The following is a 19,119-nucleotide window of genomic DNA, read 5'->3' as shown; positions in this document are numbered from 1 at the left end:
AAAAGTACTACCTTAATTAGCTCTTAAACCAAGACGCGGGTTTATCCAGGGTAAGATGGTATAAGACGGTTATATTACTCAGACCTCTTCATCGCATCATTAATCAGTTGTTAATGAACGTTATTTTACACCCGTTAGAATTGATTTTTTTTTGTCTTGAAACAAAAGACAGAAAAGTTGTAAAAATATTAAGTAAAATATGATATTTTTATATTGATTTTAATTAGTTCTCTTCAGTATTATTTTTGTTGCTCGATCATTTGCGAGTAATAAAGAAATATATAACAATATATAACAATATATATATATATATATATATATAAATGTTGAAAAATATTAGTGTGAAAACTAATGTAAAAATTAATGTTAAAAGTAAATTAATGTAATGTAAAAATACCATGGGGATTATAATACGACTACGACTTTTAATATTTCTAAGTATTTTTCTATACATTATATTTGTTATCTAAAGAATGATCTGTACAGAATCCGTTTGAATACAGACGATATAGAAATTATATCCTTCAACACGAGAATTCACGTCTACTAGGTCGATCCGAACGCGTACAGTCACCATTAGATGACCCTTTTGTATTAGAAAGTTGGCGCGCGTCGTGATCTAATTTCGCACAAACAACTCTGACAGATTGGAAACACCAAATGCGATTATTTGAAATTTGAGTCTTCTTTCGCGAACATTATTGTGATCTTCGATGCTGGCAGATGTTGGACGAGAACTATACCTGTGCCTATATATAGGTCTAATAATGTGGCTTTCGAGTCATTGAAAATCGCCACTGTGATGCGATAATTTCATGCATTCAAGGACAAAAGTAATTTCCTCCTTCCCAGAAAATTGTTTTCGAGTTGGAATGCGCGGCAATCGTGATCAACACTCGTGCGAAACGCAAGGATGCTCGACGCGCCTATCCATGGGAGATGATTTATCACGCTAATTGTCGAGCACTTGAAAGAAGAGCGAGCAGCGGCGTCCGATCGTCCGCTCTCCATTGTCCACGCGAACTATCTCGTCGTATCGAATCCTAGTTCGTTCGGCCGTAAAATAGAGAAATCTTTCACCACTTTCGTCGGCGGGGGCTGCGAGGCTCTACGCGATAAGCGCGCCGCTTCGAAGACACGGGGGCGAAAGTGATAATTTACAGCCGGATGAAGGTGGCCATTCTCTCGAGGTAAAGCACAGATCGCGTCCTTCGTACGAAATGTAGGGGGGGCTTTAAGTAGCGCGAAAAATAAATTGGACAAGCCTCACGCAGGCGGCCGGACGGCGGGCAGATAGCGACCACGGAGGATCTCATTTCCCGTAAATGTATGTGTCGGGATTTACATTCGGCGCCGGACTAATCTCGTGAAACGGTGCGCTCTATCCGAAGAACGGCTCGAGATATCGATTTACACTTCAGTCAACAGCGTTACAGGATTCTGCGGTATGCGCGACCGGTAGCCGAGGAGGAATCGTATTGACAAAGGATACAAAGCTGCGGACTGCTTAACACGACGCAGCACACACAGACAGTATTAATTTGCAAGGTCTAGGATCGCCTTAAACCTGGCCTTTAGTTACGGTTCGCTCACAACACAGAATCCGCGTAATAATAATTTACGCCATTAATCAACGTACGCGAATGCTCAAATTTCGATAAATCGCATCGCATCGGAAAAAAGCATTGTTATTTTTCAATTGAAATATAATTAACGACGAAAACAAAGTTATCTATATTATGCCTTCATTACCTATAAGATATGTGATAAATGCAATAATTTGTTTCCGATCGTTTTCGATAAATAGATGTTGAAATGTACGATAAGAATACGATATTATTTACATTAAAATATAAAATTAAATATATATATAGTTTCAAGTCGTATGTCACCTTCATTAATCATAATGATGAACGATCGTACAGTTTACGTATAGCGATTGATTTCACTTATTGAGAATTGATGCACAATTGATACAAATTTTAATATCGATTACTGTTGATTTACTATTATTTCATGATCTTGAAATAAAAAATGTATTTAGTGATACGAATTCGTTAATGTGCGGTTATTGCAGTCAACTACCAGATTACTAACTTATTACAATAAAATATCAGTTATATTCGAAGCGACTCGTTTCTTCATGCCTTTGCCTTTTTATAAATTTTTTACACTTTATATATTTTAATTATATGTACCTTACATATTTTACATGTTTTATTCATATTATTTTTTACATTTTTAAGAAATAAAACATACAACGTATCCAGTAACTGTAATTATTCTAATGCAATTGTAAAGAGAATTGATGGAGATTTTTGGTTGTCCTTGACACAAATTTGACAATTATATGTTCCTCGTATTAAGTTGAGACCAAAACCGTAAAGTGCAAAGTTTCCTACGACGGAAATGAGAAATAGAGAACTGTATTACTATGCGATATGCAAGCCCTTATGAAACATGAAGAGAGCAATTTCGAAAAATGTATCTCCTTAAATCAAGTCGCGTAAAATGATGCAGCATCGGAGTTGTAGCGGACGATAATTAATGTAAGAAGTCGAGCGGCATCACAAATCGTTGTCCCGACTGACAATGAGTTTGCGGCCGGCCCGGCCCATCAAACTTACTACATAAATACAAAACTTTTTCTCGTCGCGGACGTTACCATGTACACTACGAAGGGACGAGCGAGAGGATTTGTCTTATTTTTTTATGCAACGCGGATAACAACGCGGAGCGCGCGCGCGCGGAACGTAATTAACCTGTGGCTTAACTTCGTCACGTAATTTATAGCTGTCGTCTCGCCGGGTCATCCAGTAGCCGAGTCTAAGTTAATTGTGCGCACGCGGATACCTGCGTGGATACACAGGTACTTCCGAGGACATTCGTTTTAGCCTCGCGGCGGCTTTTGTTTCTCGTTGTAAGCCGTGATCCTACAGCAAAATAACGAAAGCCGCGCTATCAAGGAAGACCGGCGGAGAGTTGGGAGGAGGGGGGTAGTGGGAAGGGGGAAGGGGGGGGGGGAGGGGAGATGGTTGTACAAAAGTTTCGCACAAATAAATCTCCGAACGAGCGAGGTGCGCACAATGGGGAAAGCGGCGCTGAAAGGGCGTTTAAGCGTGAATTATTGTTTACCCGCGGACGCTTTAAGACAAAAAGGACGCTTAAAGTGGATCAGCTGTTTTCTATCGCGCTATTATCTACCTCGCCACGTCGCGCAATTTCGCGAACGCCTCGAGCGACTCTTCTGGACACAATCATGCCACGGACAGACACACCGCATCGCATCGCATCGCATCGTATCGCACCGACGAAATATTGTAGTACCCCGTATTCGTCCCGATGACTGAAAAGATTGCATTAATTGTTCTCTAAATTTCCGAGAAATTAATCCTTGTCACTTATTTTTCCTATGATTCTTAGAAAATAATTTTTGTTTCTTTAACATATAATAAATATATGTAAGATTGCTAATCTAATGCCTCCTTAATCTAATCGTCTTTATGCTAACTATTAAGCGCGCAGAAACAAGTAATCTTTTTTATATTTTTATTAACGTTAGTCTAATACAGTTGCGGAATAATTAAGTTTAATTTCAAGAAATAATTAAAAAAGATATTTCACTAAATTTTTTCTAAAAAATAATCCAACAATATAAGAGAATCTAACGAGATATAACAATATAAGAGAATCTAAAATGAAATATTGCTCGATATGCCTTATAATTATATTAAATTAACATACATTCTCTCTATATAAAGCAAATATGCATAATATGAAATACATATTAATGCGAAAAGCATGAGGAAGAGCAAATTAACATGAAGCTTTTATCCGAAAGCTCTTATCATGGTTGACTGTTGAATAAGACTTACATGCAAAGCCGGTAATCCTTTATGCCTCGTTTGGGGGATAGATGTACGTTAATAGCATATATATATCATGCACTTATCTGAATAATACATTTGGGCTTAAGGACCAGTACATAAAGGACTATATTATGGACGAGAATATACTTCGTGCGACATGTTGCAAAAATTGACGTTCCAAAATTACCATTAGAAGCTGAACTAAAAATAAGATTGTTCCTTTTAATAGCATAAAGTCACGAGTCTTGTGATTTATGATACGTAATAAAGCTGTATAGGTATAATAAATCAGCTATATTTTTTAACTAAAAATATTCTGTAAATTATTTGTCTTTTTTGTTTATACTGTTATTAAGTAAAATTATCATCGTACAAATAAATGTTAAATTTTTTATGTTATGTTAAAATATAACGCTAAAATGTTAAAGAAATAGAATTACAGGAAGGATGACTTTTATTATCTACGATGAAATGTCATATTTTTTATATGAGAATTAGCATCGTCTTGTAATTGTAGGAATATTTTTAAAATAATGCTTAAGTTAGGCTAATCATATTTTGTCGTCTTGCCATCATCGTCATTACAATTCAAAGCAACAATTATGTAATCATTAGATGGAAATATTCGCGTATTATTATTTCGAGTCCACTAAAATAGATGTCTGTATGCGTTTTGCCGCGCGATACCTCATTCACGCAAGAAAGATATGGTTTATAATTTTAACGCTAATAATTTTGCGTCCATGTTTATTAGCCCTATGCGTTTCTCGAGTATTTTACTGAACGGTGCGTTGCGGATATAGTGCGGTTACTTGTCGCGAGGTAAGAACGAGCTGTGAACCGTGCGATGTTAAAGTGAAGTAGGAATTGTCGACAAATTTCTCTTTATACACGAATGCACTTTGGAAGAAATTTTATTGCTTCCGGAGAAGTGCCCTACTCATCGCGTTTGAAGCTCGTGAAGTACTTTCTGCAGAACTTGTATGTCGAACTACGGGGATTGAGTGCACGCCGCGCGCAAATATCAATATGCCGTATATGTATATCTTCATCTGCATATACAACAATGCCACAATAAGAAAATGCTTACAAAATGCCAAAAAAGCTAATACATTGCATCTTGTATAATGAGATTTGAAAATTTGTATACCCGACGTGTTACTATTATATCACATATATTCGAGATTTGATATTCTCTTCTGCAAAAAAAAAAAAAAAACAAAAAAAAAACTGCTGAATTATTACATAAAACAGATAAACGAATATTACAAACATTAAAATAAAAGAAATTAAAAAAATTAATTATCATCAAAGTTTTCTACAGATTTTCTAAAATGCAATATTTGAAATTTCAATAGAAATTAGATATATAATTGCTTTTCACTGATTCAGAAATTATGCGACGCGATTGAAAGACAATTTAACGCGCTATCGTAATTGAATATACGCGCTCTTGCAACATGTAGAGTTTGTGAATGAAGAAGATTTCCTCCCCTAGCATGTTACACTGTCGTGAAGTAATTGGAATCCGTAATACCATCTTCGGAATAGAAACGGTGGACACCAGCCGTTCTTCGACGTCCCGCCGTAGAAACTTCGACGGACTAATCGATCGAGCGGTAAATCACATTTGATTTAATGTGGAGCCGGAGTAAAGTAAAATGGAAACTGGCACGCGGATTCGTAATTGCACAAAGGTTGAGGTTAAGGAAAGGTAGACTAGAAGGGCGGTAAGAGCGGACGATCCTAAGCGGAAAACTCGTAATTTATCCTGTTTTCAGTCTTGACACCGGGCGGTTTCCAAGAGGTTCGCGGAAACATGGTGACGCGAATGTCATTTCCCGACGTAAATTAAGTTTGAAATCCTGCTTATTTCACCGTGGAGATCGATGAGAGCTAGGTACAACTACAGTTTGAAAGGGGAAACTAGCCGTGATTCACATTCGATACAACTGTTAACTCGCTCCGCTTAAAGTCGGCGTGCGTATATGCAATTCGGGAGGACGTAATTCTATTACTACCGTAGAATGCGCAAATTAAATGCAGAAAGCTTTCCGCATGCATTTAATTCGATCATACTGTTATTCTCGAAAGGCGAATTTTACATCTGAAGTCTTGCGCATTAAAATATTGTATCTAGTATGAACAAAAATGCACCGGTATTTTTTTTTTGTGTGATCACACACGATTTGAACATAACTAATTTGAACATAACTAATACAAAACATTAGGTATATAATAGATTGATACATTTTATAATAATTTAAGTTTTAATAATCGTACGGAGACAAAGAATTTTATTCTATTGGCATTTATTACAGCTTTCATTGATGATAATTTTTCAATATATATATATATATATTGAAAATATTTCCACGAAATAGCTATACAATTTATGCATACATAAAATTATTGACACTTTTTACTTAAATGAAAAGAAAAACAGTTTATTATTATTATTATTATTTTAAATCTCTTTTTCTCTTACTCTTTAGTAAAATATATCGTATTAAAGTAATCGAACGGCGAAAGTGCAATTTAATTGCCTATAGGAATGGATCTCTTAAAGATGAAAAATTTTATGTTGTGCAGGTATAGAGACGAAATTTGCTGGATCTAGTTGCAACGACCTCGTAACTTCAGACGGTGCTGGCTCCACGATAATCAGTGGTCATTTTGATCAAAGAATCAGATTTTGGGATACGAGAGCTGAATCTAGCTCAAATGACATTCTACTGGAAGGAAAAGTTACATCCTTAGATTTGTCCCGTGGTAAGTAAAGTTACATATATCAAATTACAGAGTTTGTACTGTACTTTAATAAAAAGTAAAGCAAAACAATTGCAGAAGTACAATAAAAAAATAAAGCAAAATATCAACAAGCTCGATTATATTAATTTTTATCAATGAAAGACTTTATTAAATATTAATTGAACATATTATACTTTTTAAAGAAAATTTTTTGATTTTTCCTCTATTACAGAGTTTAAGCGAATATCATCAAAATTGGAGAATAAATCTAGTATATTATATATTTTGGAAAGATTTAATACAAATTGTAATACAATATGAGATTACGTTTACTATATATGATATTAAAGTAGAATATCGATTCTATATTATGTAACTATATGTGTATGTGTAATGTGTATGTGTATTTTATAATATCGATTAAGGTATGCCAAATGTATGTGAAGGAATAGCTGATGATTAATTTCTTTCATTATTGGTATTTAAGTATTTAAATCAAACATACGGTTTAACAGAAATATTACCGATATTGAAACGCCATGGAAACATTTATATATCGGTAATTACATAGTATTTTATTTAAATTGCTTATTTTATTTATTTTGTAAAGAACACGAATCATATTTTTAACTAAATTAGATTAATAATCGTTTGTACTATATTACATGTCTCTATTTATATTTGAAAAAATTCAATATATTAATCACAGTTGTAAAAATATAGATTTTTGTAATTTTACATTATTAAAAACGATACAGATATTTTGATTATTATAGAACTCGAATATAATCATTTGAGAAATTTCATTTATTAAATTTATAAATTATTTCAGAGAGCGTAAACTGCAAATTAAACGAACAACAGAAATTCAAACATTGAAAAATAAAATTTTACTTTTCCAAATTGATGATAGATTTTATATTGTTATTGTAGGGTATTTATACGTAACACGTACCTATCCATTCAAAAATTAATGAAGCGAAACAAGACACTAATTGGCATTTCACGCCAATTGCTGCACGAGGCATTTTGTTCTGAGAATTCTGTTTCGTTATGCAAATAACGCTGTTTTGTTTTTACTTTTTACTGCAATATTTTAATGATGCGAATGAATTGGCTCGTGCGCGATTTTGCAATATTCTCAAAGCAGTCATATCAGATGCATTTCGTTCATTCAAAAGCATTTCATGCAAATATATCGTCCTATTGCATGTCATTAATTGTCAATATTGCCAAAATACAAATGTGATGAATTGAAAAATGAAACAGTATCTTATCCTGATTTTTAATTTTTGCAGTTAAACAAATATATCGCGCCTTTCTAGTATTATTCATCGTTTATTAATTATATTTGTCGAAAAGATTTGAAAAGAGCCTAAATATTTTTGCGTTAGGTATTTCACACATCAATATGATATAAAAGAAGATTACTACAAACGGATTATTTCGATGCATTGTAAACTACGATACGTACAAGTTTATTGCACTGTACTCGATTTTTCAATGCCTAGAGATAGAATTGGTGTTATCGTGTATATTTTGTAGATGTATTTTTATCAAATAATTACAATGTGTCCGAAATATTTGTTTAGCTAAAGTTGTAACTCCGCAAACATTTACGCAAACAATTTAAATATTATTCAATCATAGACGATCGCGAATCATAAAGGCATCTATTTGATTTCAGACGCAAATTATCTTTTGAGTTGCGTGAGGGATGACACGTTGAAATTGATTGATCTACGAATGAAGAAGATTGTTGGGTCCTTCAGGTAGGTTATGTGGGCATTTATCGCATATATACGCGACTAGAATATTAGAATGGTAAATCATTGTATTTTTATTTTATTTTACAGCGCTGACGGTTTCAAAGTGGGATTCGATTGGACAAGAGCCGCTTTCAGTCCTGACGGGCAGTACATAGCGGTTGGTTCCGCAGACGGTTCCGTCTTTATTTGGTCTATAGCGACGAATCTGATCGAAACAATACTAAAGGGACATACGTAAGTAGATATTATTTTTATTAATTGTTTGTTATGCTTAACTGAATCTCGAAAAATTAAGTTAAATCCTTCTCTACTAAAAAGTACAATGATCTTTTACAAGAAGACTAATAATAATTAAATGTTATTAGCCTCATTTTAAAAGATAAAGATGAATTATAAAATTTTAACAGATATCTATATGATTCTATTACTCACATTCTCACATTCGTGCATGGTTTAATATATTATAATATTTAACCGTTGCAAAATGTATCCATTAATATAGTTTTATCGTTGGCTTATGGTCTGCATATTTATATATTCTTGACAAAATATTGTATTTAATTTTTTGTTCTAGAGATAAAAAATTGCAATCCTTTTCTTTCATATAGATTGGAATGTGCAATATCAATATTAAAGCTCAGATCATTATAAAATGGATGTTCCGAAAACAAAAACTACTAAATTTTATATGATTTAATGGTCTATGCTTGCCAACGATGAAAAAGTGTATCAAAATGCGAAATATTCTTTCCGATATTATAGTAGATCGAATATTAATTTACGAAGACTAATCCGAGATATATTGAAAACAGAGCTGCTGCGTCAAACTTTCATAAAGCATCTTATTGTTATCGCCTTTTTATCGCAGTCTCTTTATTTCGTAATCTATACTCTCATGTACTTGATGTTATATTATTATATTAAACTCTATGCGCGGTGCTTGCAAGTATAAGTATACAATTAAATTTAACGTTTCCATAATCGCTTTATTAATTTTCTATTGTCAATACTACGAACGGCCAGGGATGATTTAGAGATTATTTTTTTGTAATCCTGGTGCCGCATTTGCGACGACATTTCTCGGCCGCACCAACGTACGACTTTATTTGCGGTCACAAAATCGATAGCGTTAACCCGCTGTTGCCCTTCGCACGTTCTATTTTGGTGTATCGTCGTTATAATTTATTTCTCTCTGCCCCCTTTTCTTTATCACGAAATACGTTTTGACCCGTTTGATGGATGCGAATTTCTCGTTTAAATTCGCTCGCTGGAGCACTAAAGCGCCCGTAATTTTAGGAGGCATCTTCGAGTGCTCTGCATACCCACCTGACACGAAAAGTTCCTCAAGTACTTTGGTCCTCTGGTCCACCACACGCAGCACGTGTATACACAGGCACACACACATACATACATACATACATACATACATACATACACGAGTAAATGCATGCACACGAAGAAAAAAATTTTCGCTGGGAAAAGACTGGAGGGGATCTAAGAAAATATTTCGACGTGACCCGATTTTCGCTCCAACTTTTGCGCTGTATATTCACGTACACATATTCGCTCGTATCTATACATCGCCGGAAGACCTTGCGATATTGCGAATTTATACGGCACCCTGGATGCTTCCAACTCTTGCCGGCATCTACGTCGATTCTCGCCATTGAATATGTCACTCCGAATGACCGAAGACTCGTTTACCACCTCTCGGGGGAACACGGAAATCCGTGGAAAGAGAAAGAATCGCGGTGCGGATGCAACGAGAAATGAAAGTGGTACATAAGTAGGCAGCAACATATCTCGTTCCCGTGCTTTCAGCGTCCTTTCACCTACATCAACCACGTAGCTTAATCGGTGGACGCGTTAATCGGTGATATCTCGCGGGGAATGCAGTATAAGGATCTCTCTTGTTATCGAGGTGCAGAAAATCGATATGTTTTGAACACTAAAAACGTCGATTATGACTATTACGAGCAGGTTAAATACGATATCATTCGTAAATTAATTGCAAGCGCGATTAACAATATCCAGGTATCTCGCATACCTCTGCACAATAGCTAACAATTCATAAATCGGTCAACAATTGAAACGCCAGCTTTTTGGCGTGTTAAAGAGATTTCCATCAATAAAATTTTTAACATTATTTTAAAATCAATATTTGTTGAAAGATATTTATTTTAATTTAATGTGTGTGTGTGTGTGTGTGTGTGTGTATTTTATATACAATTATGCTTATTTTAGTATATTTAAAAATCGTGATATTGGTGAGAAATAATTCCTACGTGGTTGTTAAATGGCGATAACGTTTAATTATTCTCAATTGAAACATGACGTGCTTCGTACCAATCATACTATCACGTTCCCGGTAGCAGCAATTAGTTATTACGCTCATGTTGGAACGTTTACGAACATAAACGGTTTAATAGTTCATAATTACAACAGCGTATACGCCAATATTAATATATTTTCAAATTTAGCTGGATGATAATGGTTTTTCATATTTTGTATTAGAAAGGCATCTAAAGTTTTTTACTGATTTCTAACATCTTTTAAATTCAAATATATATATATATTAATTCTGGCTTATTAAATTATGTTATGTTAAGAGAATAGATCTATTCTGCAATTTTATTACAAGACAAAAATGCTTTTAAGATCGTCATTGTTCTCTGCGGCTGCGGCAATGAAAGTAAATGCCGAAAGGAAATCGGGGTTATATTCCCCTATTTGTACTGTTTTATCTACACAAGGCCCAACGACGATTGTCTTGGAGAATCTTATGGGAAATCGTAAACATCCGTTCTGCAATTATCGTTTAATAATTATCTCTCTCCCCGCGCGATCCCTCTCTGTCATCGCGGCGATCGACCGTCCCTCGTCCTCGGCGTCTTCGAGTTTCTCAAGGACGCGGGTATCTTTGGTGGTGGCTTCTCTGAGAGAGCCCAGCGGGCGGCTCAAGTCCGGCGTGCATCTAAGTACCGGTCATATCGAAAAATGGCTTAAGCACGAGTCACGTACACACATCGCTCGGCACCGATGTGCGCGATTTCAACGCGTGCGCGTGTGTTTCACTGTTATTACTTTCACCCTAGCCGGACCGCTCATCCGTGGACTGTGGACTCATCGTCATCTTTCGTCGTAATCTCTGCCCATCCTACCCCTTCGCATCTTCGTTCTTCTACCCGATCGCCATCGTCGCCGTCGTCTCGTCTTCGGCGACTTTGTTTTCGTTTTCGTGTTCGTCTCTTCGCGGCGGCCGCCACTTCGTTCGTTGCGCGTAGCATCGCACGATGGTAGATCGTATAATTCGTACGTACGCGCTCAGCTCAGGAATTGCCCGAGACTAACTTAATAAGCGCCTCGCCCTTTCACCCTCTTTTCTCCATCCGTGTCCTCTTACGACGCTTCGCAAGAAGCTATATACGATTCCGTAGGTATTTAATGCGCGGGTTCTCGTAGCGCTCTAAGCTCTACCTGTCGCGGCGCGAGCTATTAAATTTACATGTTATTTTAGAAACGCACGAGTGTGCGAATTAAGGTAATAGTCGCGGAAGGCGATTTTCGTCTTTATGATCCCTGCTGTACGATCGTGCGCAAAGCCGCGATAAATATCACGAACTTATAAGGAATAATGAAATGTTTTATCAAACAGATATTGCGTGTAAAATAATAAATGCAAGGAAGGTGCTTACGTAAGAATTTCCATTTATTAATATAAAACAGATCATATTCGCACACATTTCGCCTTCGTTATGTTTCAGCTTTGCTTTAAACTTTTCTTTTACTTTACTACTGTAATCTGATATTAGTAAGTAGTATTATCCTTTCGTAAGGTGAAGGTTCTGTAAAGGTTGTAAAATGTCTTAAAACAATAATATCTATTAATATAACATATAATATCGTAGTCTCGTTACTTTTCCTATAATATAAAATGATGAAAATTAAATATTTACTTATTACACGCGCGATATCACGAAATTATTGTATACTTATCCAACGATAGATGCAGTAACTAATATAAGCATATAAATGTAAGTGAGATTTTTGTTTAATAATAAAAAATATTAATTGGAAAAGAATCTCTCTATTTTTCCGCATAATTTTTACGACATACTTAAGTTGTATAAAAATACGGCTTTGCGCGCATTCAATAAACCTACTGCAACGTTTCTTCTATATTGCTCCATATCGAAGGGCATAACTTTCCTTCTGGCGAGCACTTTAGACTCGGATGCGCATTCGTATTGCTCGATAAGCTTACGCGCCCGTTCGTGTTCTAATTTGCAATCAACCGGCAGAATCCGCTGATACATACGTCGGAAGGCGGGAATTTACCGCGCGATCCCCGACACGGATCTTGCCCGACGAATAAATAGTGCCTCGCGATTATAACAGAACAGGTAATTAGGAAGGCAGAGAGGAATTGGAATACCGGCGACAGGGCTCTTCTGGGCTTTGAGATTAAAGTGCAGTTTCGTTAAAGAATTTTCGATTCGGCGCATTACGGAGAATCAGTGACCTCATTATATTCGTATTCAGAACTTTTCCGTAAAGAAGCGAATAAATGTATAGCCGCGACATATTTTCCGCTCGTTTCGTTCCATTCTATCGCGATTACTTATATATTGCATCTTGGATTGTACGCTAAAAAAAGAATTACGCGTGAATTATATAAATAATAATTTATCATTAATTTGATATATATATATATTCTTAATGGCTTGTAAAATTACAATCTTTCCTTCACAGATTTTTTGGAAAATCGATATTCGTTTGAAATCGTGTTTTCAGAATTACAAAAAGAAATGACGAAAATCTTTCTGTATTGTGTCGGCACTGTTAATAATAAACGCCACCGTGCTACAATTGAATAGCTATTATATGATTTGTGTAGCTTGTTATTAATAAATAAATGTGTAGCAGGGTGTGGTGTAATAGTACGGATCATTACTCTCCTCAGTAGTAACTGACAAGTAATAACGTCTCATAAAGATTACTGCGCCATATTTCAGTCACGTGTGCATTTATGGCGATTTTGCCTCGCATTTTACGAGAGGTTGCCACGATAGTTATAGAGCATAACTAAAACCTCTAGAAAAGTAGCACGATTAGTATATTTCATGCGTTTTTACAGCCGTGCTACAGCTCTGCGCGAAGTAATCCCTTTAATGCCTAAAGCATATCTTCGTAACTTGGAGTGTCGCGCGCTTGTCGCATTTTCGCGTGCACATTCGCGCCTAGATCTTCTCTTTCCGCGATTCCCGCACTGAGTCGGGATTCTATTTTCGCATGATTTTACATCCATCGTAACAACGGCGCACTTTTCATACATTCGCGTCCCGAGTTCTCGCAACTCACCCCAAAGTTCAACAAACGTTACAGTTCGTTCGCGTACGTTATACCGCGAGTAGAACAGACGTAGTAATGAAAATTCAGCGTTGTCTCTAGATGGAAATAAGTGGTGCGGAAGAACGGAAGCAAACATGTCAGGTGAAAAGAATTAGATTATTTACTTCTCCGTCTCCCCATCAACGATAGATATGTACATATATGTATACCGTTCCGTAAGATAGGATTCAAGGAAGCGATCTCCTTGGCATCCCCTTTCCCTTTGATGAAATTCGGTCCGGTTTTCATTGTCGCTGTAATTCGACGTAACGAAGCATCGCGAGAGATCAATCGTCCCGCGATGCTCTCTTCTCGCCTAACTCGATTTCGTTTCCACGGCAATGATCGACCAAGTCCGGCGTCCGGCACGATATTATGTCATTTATCTTCGTCGTGTCTTCGGGAGCCGACCGGTGCCGAGGTCTTTATCTATTTTTCCCATTCCAACAACCACCCTCTCCGCGCATCGGTGCCAGCCGGTCGGTGCTTGGTACGGATATACACGTCGAATCTCTCATCCCCGCGACCATCACCGCCACCACCTATTCCCATCCCTCCGAGAATATCGTTCCTTTTTCTTTTCTCCCAGCGTAGGATCTCACCGCCAGCGGGCAGTCGTTGATAAAAGTTTTCCGTCAAATCGGACATATGGATTTTTGGACGCTATCGCAAGTTACAATCGAGAGAGGATGCGATTTAAATATTACAATTTATAGAGGGAAGATATTTATCGCGCGAGATGAACCGTAGCTGATATTAATTGTCATCGATTTTGCGTAATAAGGAATCAATTCTTTGGAATATATTTGGACAACAATTTTCCGGATATTATTCAATTTTCTATTGAAGGATGCTGGAGAGATTTTAGCTAACGTTGCATCGACAATCGTAGATAGCATAAGTTACGGTAAAAAATAACTATAAAAATCAAAAGGAATAATCATCTGTTCAACACAGATTAACTTGTGTAAGACTCGTGAAATGTATCTCGGTGTAATTTATATCTATCGGAAGCTTTATGTAATAAGCTTCCATTGTTGAGGTATCGTTTGCCACATTATTGACAGCTCAAATAACACACCTCGTTATCTGAGCGCTCTTAATGTGATTATACAATTCTAAAATGTCATATAAGATCGCATTAAATGTTAACACGCGATGAGATAATCAGACAAATGTAACGTAACTCTGAATATGTAAAGAAAGAGAGAGGGCTATACAAGTTAAAAACTTTATCGCTAATATTGCATTCAACGATACGTTCCTATTGAAAATGATGAAAAATTTTTTGGTTACATGCTATCATACGGAGGTCTAATTAATTTTTTTCCGAATTAATATGCGTCAGATAATCGGGGGAACTTTGTTAGCGGCGACTCCGATGACGAGGTTCTAACCAAACGCGGCGAATACGATGATATACAAAACTATAATTACGCGCAATTTAATATTTGTTACTCGTATGTAATAATGTAAGTCACGCTACGTTTGTGTAATGAATAAGTGATTAAACGCATGTTTTCCCCGATGGCACACATATACATAATTGTTAATTCGACGGAATTAAAAGAATGCTATCCTTTACCGCGAATTTTTGCGGCTAATGCACGACAATAAATAGGTACTTTTTGTAAACCATGAACATTTCCGGGCTTGTGTGCTCGTGACTTATCCATCTCGCTCACCCGTCGTAATCGGCGACGTCGCGACGTTGTACCCCTCCCTTCGAGGAATATTAACTATATTAATATTTAATAAATTCCGCGTATCCATCGACGTTATCCATTACGAACACGCATACTATCCCAGTAAATTGGCCGATGCAATCGCTATACGAAGTAACATTATAATTGCCATGAAATATATTGTATAAACAAGTTTTAGCTTACAGTAGGCGAACGTGGATGTTCGGAAAAACAAGTTATATTATGTATTAACGTGTGCCACGTTGATTGTTCAACAAAAGATATTATTATATACAGAATGTGCCTTTTGGCGTCATAATTTTATAATTTGCATGTATCACTTATCTCTTTATCGAGTCTCTTGGAATTCTTTTTTTCGTCAGGCTATCCCTTGTCAATTCACTTTGATGTCGCGCAATTATTTCTTATATATTCATTTACTACTTACTTTATCACATCTTTCAACATTGACTTTTCCAATACTATATATATGTTATAATATATATACATACGTACAAGTATACACATAGAGGTGTGGTTTATTATTATCTAAAAATAAAAATGCTTTATCGTCTAAAGCTTCGATGATGGAATATTTCACAATTTAAAGCTATGCTAATTTACTTTCTTGCAACGAAACAGTTGCATACGTCTGTCTATGAAATATTGGATGAAAATTGACAAAATTTTAATATAGCACAATTTTATGAGTTTGACGATTTGCCCAATCTAATTCGTTAACATGATATTATTTGCTTGTAAAAAAATAATTTGCCTCGAATGAATATTTGAAAATTTTTTTGCTTAATATAATCTGAGAGATATATCCCATTATAAAAATTAATTCACGAATGTATCATGGTACGGAAGCTATTACGGAAGCATACGTGTGTATAATAATAGCGCATATATTCGGATAAATAATTCGTCAGATAAAAAGTAATTCTCGATTATATATGAATTTTACGTTATCTCGCTGGAAAATATTACGCGATACTAGTGATATTATCTCTCTGAAATTTTGCGATGTTATTATTTTTGTTTGTATTTGGCGCGTCAGAAACAATTTTATCTGTAAGCGAACATCCAATTTCGTACGTATTTTAATGATGCAAATACTTTAACTCGCGCCCAGGCTTTAATTTTTTAGATAATCTGCGTCTTATTAGCCATGTAATTTTAAAAGTTTAACGGCGAAATTCCATTGGAAATTACACATTAGTCCGCACGCGATTTAAGACGTGCATGCGACATGATGTTATACATAAACTTATGCAATAGGTGTCGGAAGCTAGAAAGTTCCTTTTTTTTTAATGTATCCCATTGTGTATTCCGTAATTATTTAAAACTGGAAACTTCAAACCTTTCAAACTTTCGAATAACGAGATTAATACAGATAAGTAACTTACATGCTTTAATCGGTCAGATTAAAATTTTCTTTTTCCAATTTTTTGCATCGTATAAACACTTAAATTTGTATAATTGTTATTGGATATTTACCGATTTCATACGGAAAATTTTTTTATATCATTTGAAATATTCAGGGAACATTTAATATGTATGATATTTTGATATTATATAAAATAAATATTATATTCTATATATATCATTAAAGAAATATTACATACGCAATTTGCTCTCACTAGAAATAATGAAGTGCCTTATTACTCTGTAGTATTATTCTGTAGCACTCTTAAATTGAAGCGTTTCATGCACGTATATAAAATGTAACGTTTAAACATTAATGAAATAAATATAGCTGTTCATTATGCAAGTATGGATACAAGTGGACTTTTCGTTCAAGAGGATCCATGTTCAAATGAAAATAGTAATTATCGCTTAATAATCTCATCTCCTTATACATACATATTTGTGATAATGATTTTATATAAAAAGCTTTCATCCCTATTCATTCTTCATTGAATAATTCAGCTGCAATATTCAATTTCAATGAGAAGATTTACATTTTAATAATATATTTTTTTCAGAATTTTTCAATATTACGTTAAATTTTTTTTCTGTTGTTTTATTTAAAAAAATATATGTATATTATTTATGAAAAAAAATTTTTTTTTTTTTTACATTTCCGTAAAAAATGATCGAAATTGAAACACAGAAATCGTTATCGCGAATCATTAGCTTATTGTTAGTACAGAGTGCTGTTAGATAATAGTTTTTTTTTTTTTTTTTTTTTTTTTTTTTTTTTTTTTTTAATATAAGGCATAATGTGCTTCATTTCTGCATGTGTATTTCTGTAAGTTTCAGTGCTAAGCGAGATACGTTGTCTTGTGCATTACATTACTTTTACTTCATTAGAGTAAAACTTATCAACAGCGACATGCGAAGTTAAGACAAATTGCTAATGTGTATAGAAATGAGAATACGAACTTGAGCGAGTTAAAGCGTACAGCAATAGTTATTCACAGAGTCCAGAACGCTAGTGTTTAAACTATCGCGCATTCATGTACCTCACTTTGTGGGTGAACGTGAAGTTAGGACCAAGACATGGCGGATATAAACTTAGAATGACGCACTACCGGGAATTTCGCTAGTGTCACTACAGTCGCTGCTTTTGAATACCTCTTCAAAGAAATGTCGAACGTCAAACGTGAATTGAAAACGCTCGGCGAACACGTATTAAACGGAGAAACTTCCGCCAGATAATTCCGCGACGTAACTACTTTGCATTTTCCTCCAAACTATAGTTTCGTATTAATCATGCTTTTATAATATCTCTGAAAGTGTACGATTCAATAATGAAAAGTTATAAATAAATATTTTTACTTATTATCGTGTAAAAAGAGTAAAAAATTTTTATTTATAAAAATAATATAATTATTTTTAACATGTATATATGTATGTGTGTATTATCATAATTTATTCTTATGATTTATTAATAAAAATTAAATATTAACGGACTTATTAAAATACGACAAATAAAACGTTTCCATCCATAAATTAATACATATGATATTTTAATTAAATAATATTAACATACCATATATATATATATATATATATAGCTGGGATAAAACATCGCATTTTTGATAATATCATTTAATAGAAGAAATTTCAGGCAGGATCACTTGGTAAATTTGCGATAGCCGCCCTTAATGGATTAAATTTAATTTTGCAAACTACGGACACATATCCAAATATGTCAGCGAAATTTATGGGGACTAATATTTTTTTCCGTTACTTCCGCACGTTTCGACCAATCATAAATCCATTTGTCGCTGGATTCGATTACGTTACGGCTTCTTCTGAAATTCAGCATTGTTTTCATGCTTTGCTTGTACTAGGCAATGCATCCAAAATTTATGACTCGATATAACGTTCATCAATGGCCAATTATTATACGACTAGTCGATCCAGCATTGTTACGGAATTTTGAAATATCTACGATTTACGTGCGTCGACGCATGACACGAATTGAAACAATCTATTATAACTCTAATACGCAAAAAAATAATCCTGAAAACAAGACATTTTATTCGATTAATAATTGCAACCATAGAGCAGCAAATTAAATTCCTCCATTAGAACAAGAACGATAAGCTAAACAGGTTTCGAAGGAAAATATCTCAACCATCTAATGATTTCAAAATATACGTAAAGCATCTAACGGCATCTGAGAACCTAAAACAACCTAAA

At 35.0% G+C, this 19,119-nt stretch overlaps 1 protein-coding gene across 4 annotated transcripts in view; it reads left to right on the top strand.

The window, feature by feature from the left end:
• The window catches only part of Atg16 (Autophagy-related 16), a 377,667-nt gene that overhangs the window by 350,373 nt on the left and 8,175 nt on the right, over positions 1 to 19,119 (top strand). For all 4 annotated transcript variants that reach the window (XR_011447709.1, XM_070305476.1, XM_070305475.1 and 1 more), the window contains 3 exons: positions 6,462 to 6,641; positions 8,308 to 8,392; positions 8,477 to 8,623. Coding sequence is in view for 3 of the 4 variants with exons in the window: in XM_070305476.1 (XP_070161577.1) it covers positions 6,462 to 6,641; positions 8,308 to 8,392; positions 8,477 to 8,623 (412 nt within the window). In the remaining variant the exon portion in view is untranslated. The remainder of the gene's footprint in view (positions 1 to 6,461; positions 6,642 to 8,307; positions 8,393 to 8,476; positions 8,624 to 19,119) is intronic.

The sequence above is a fragment of the Polyergus mexicanus genome, unplaced genomic scaffold (genome assembly GCF_030449975.1).
Source record: "Polyergus mexicanus isolate NDT 795.1 unplaced genomic scaffold, iyPolMexi1.0 SCAF_12, whole genome shotgun sequence".
In the NCBI taxonomy this organism is placed as follows: Eukaryota; Metazoa; Arthropoda; class Insecta; order Hymenoptera; family Formicidae; genus Polyergus; species Polyergus mexicanus.
This window is presented reverse-complemented; position numbering and strand designations above follow the sequence as displayed.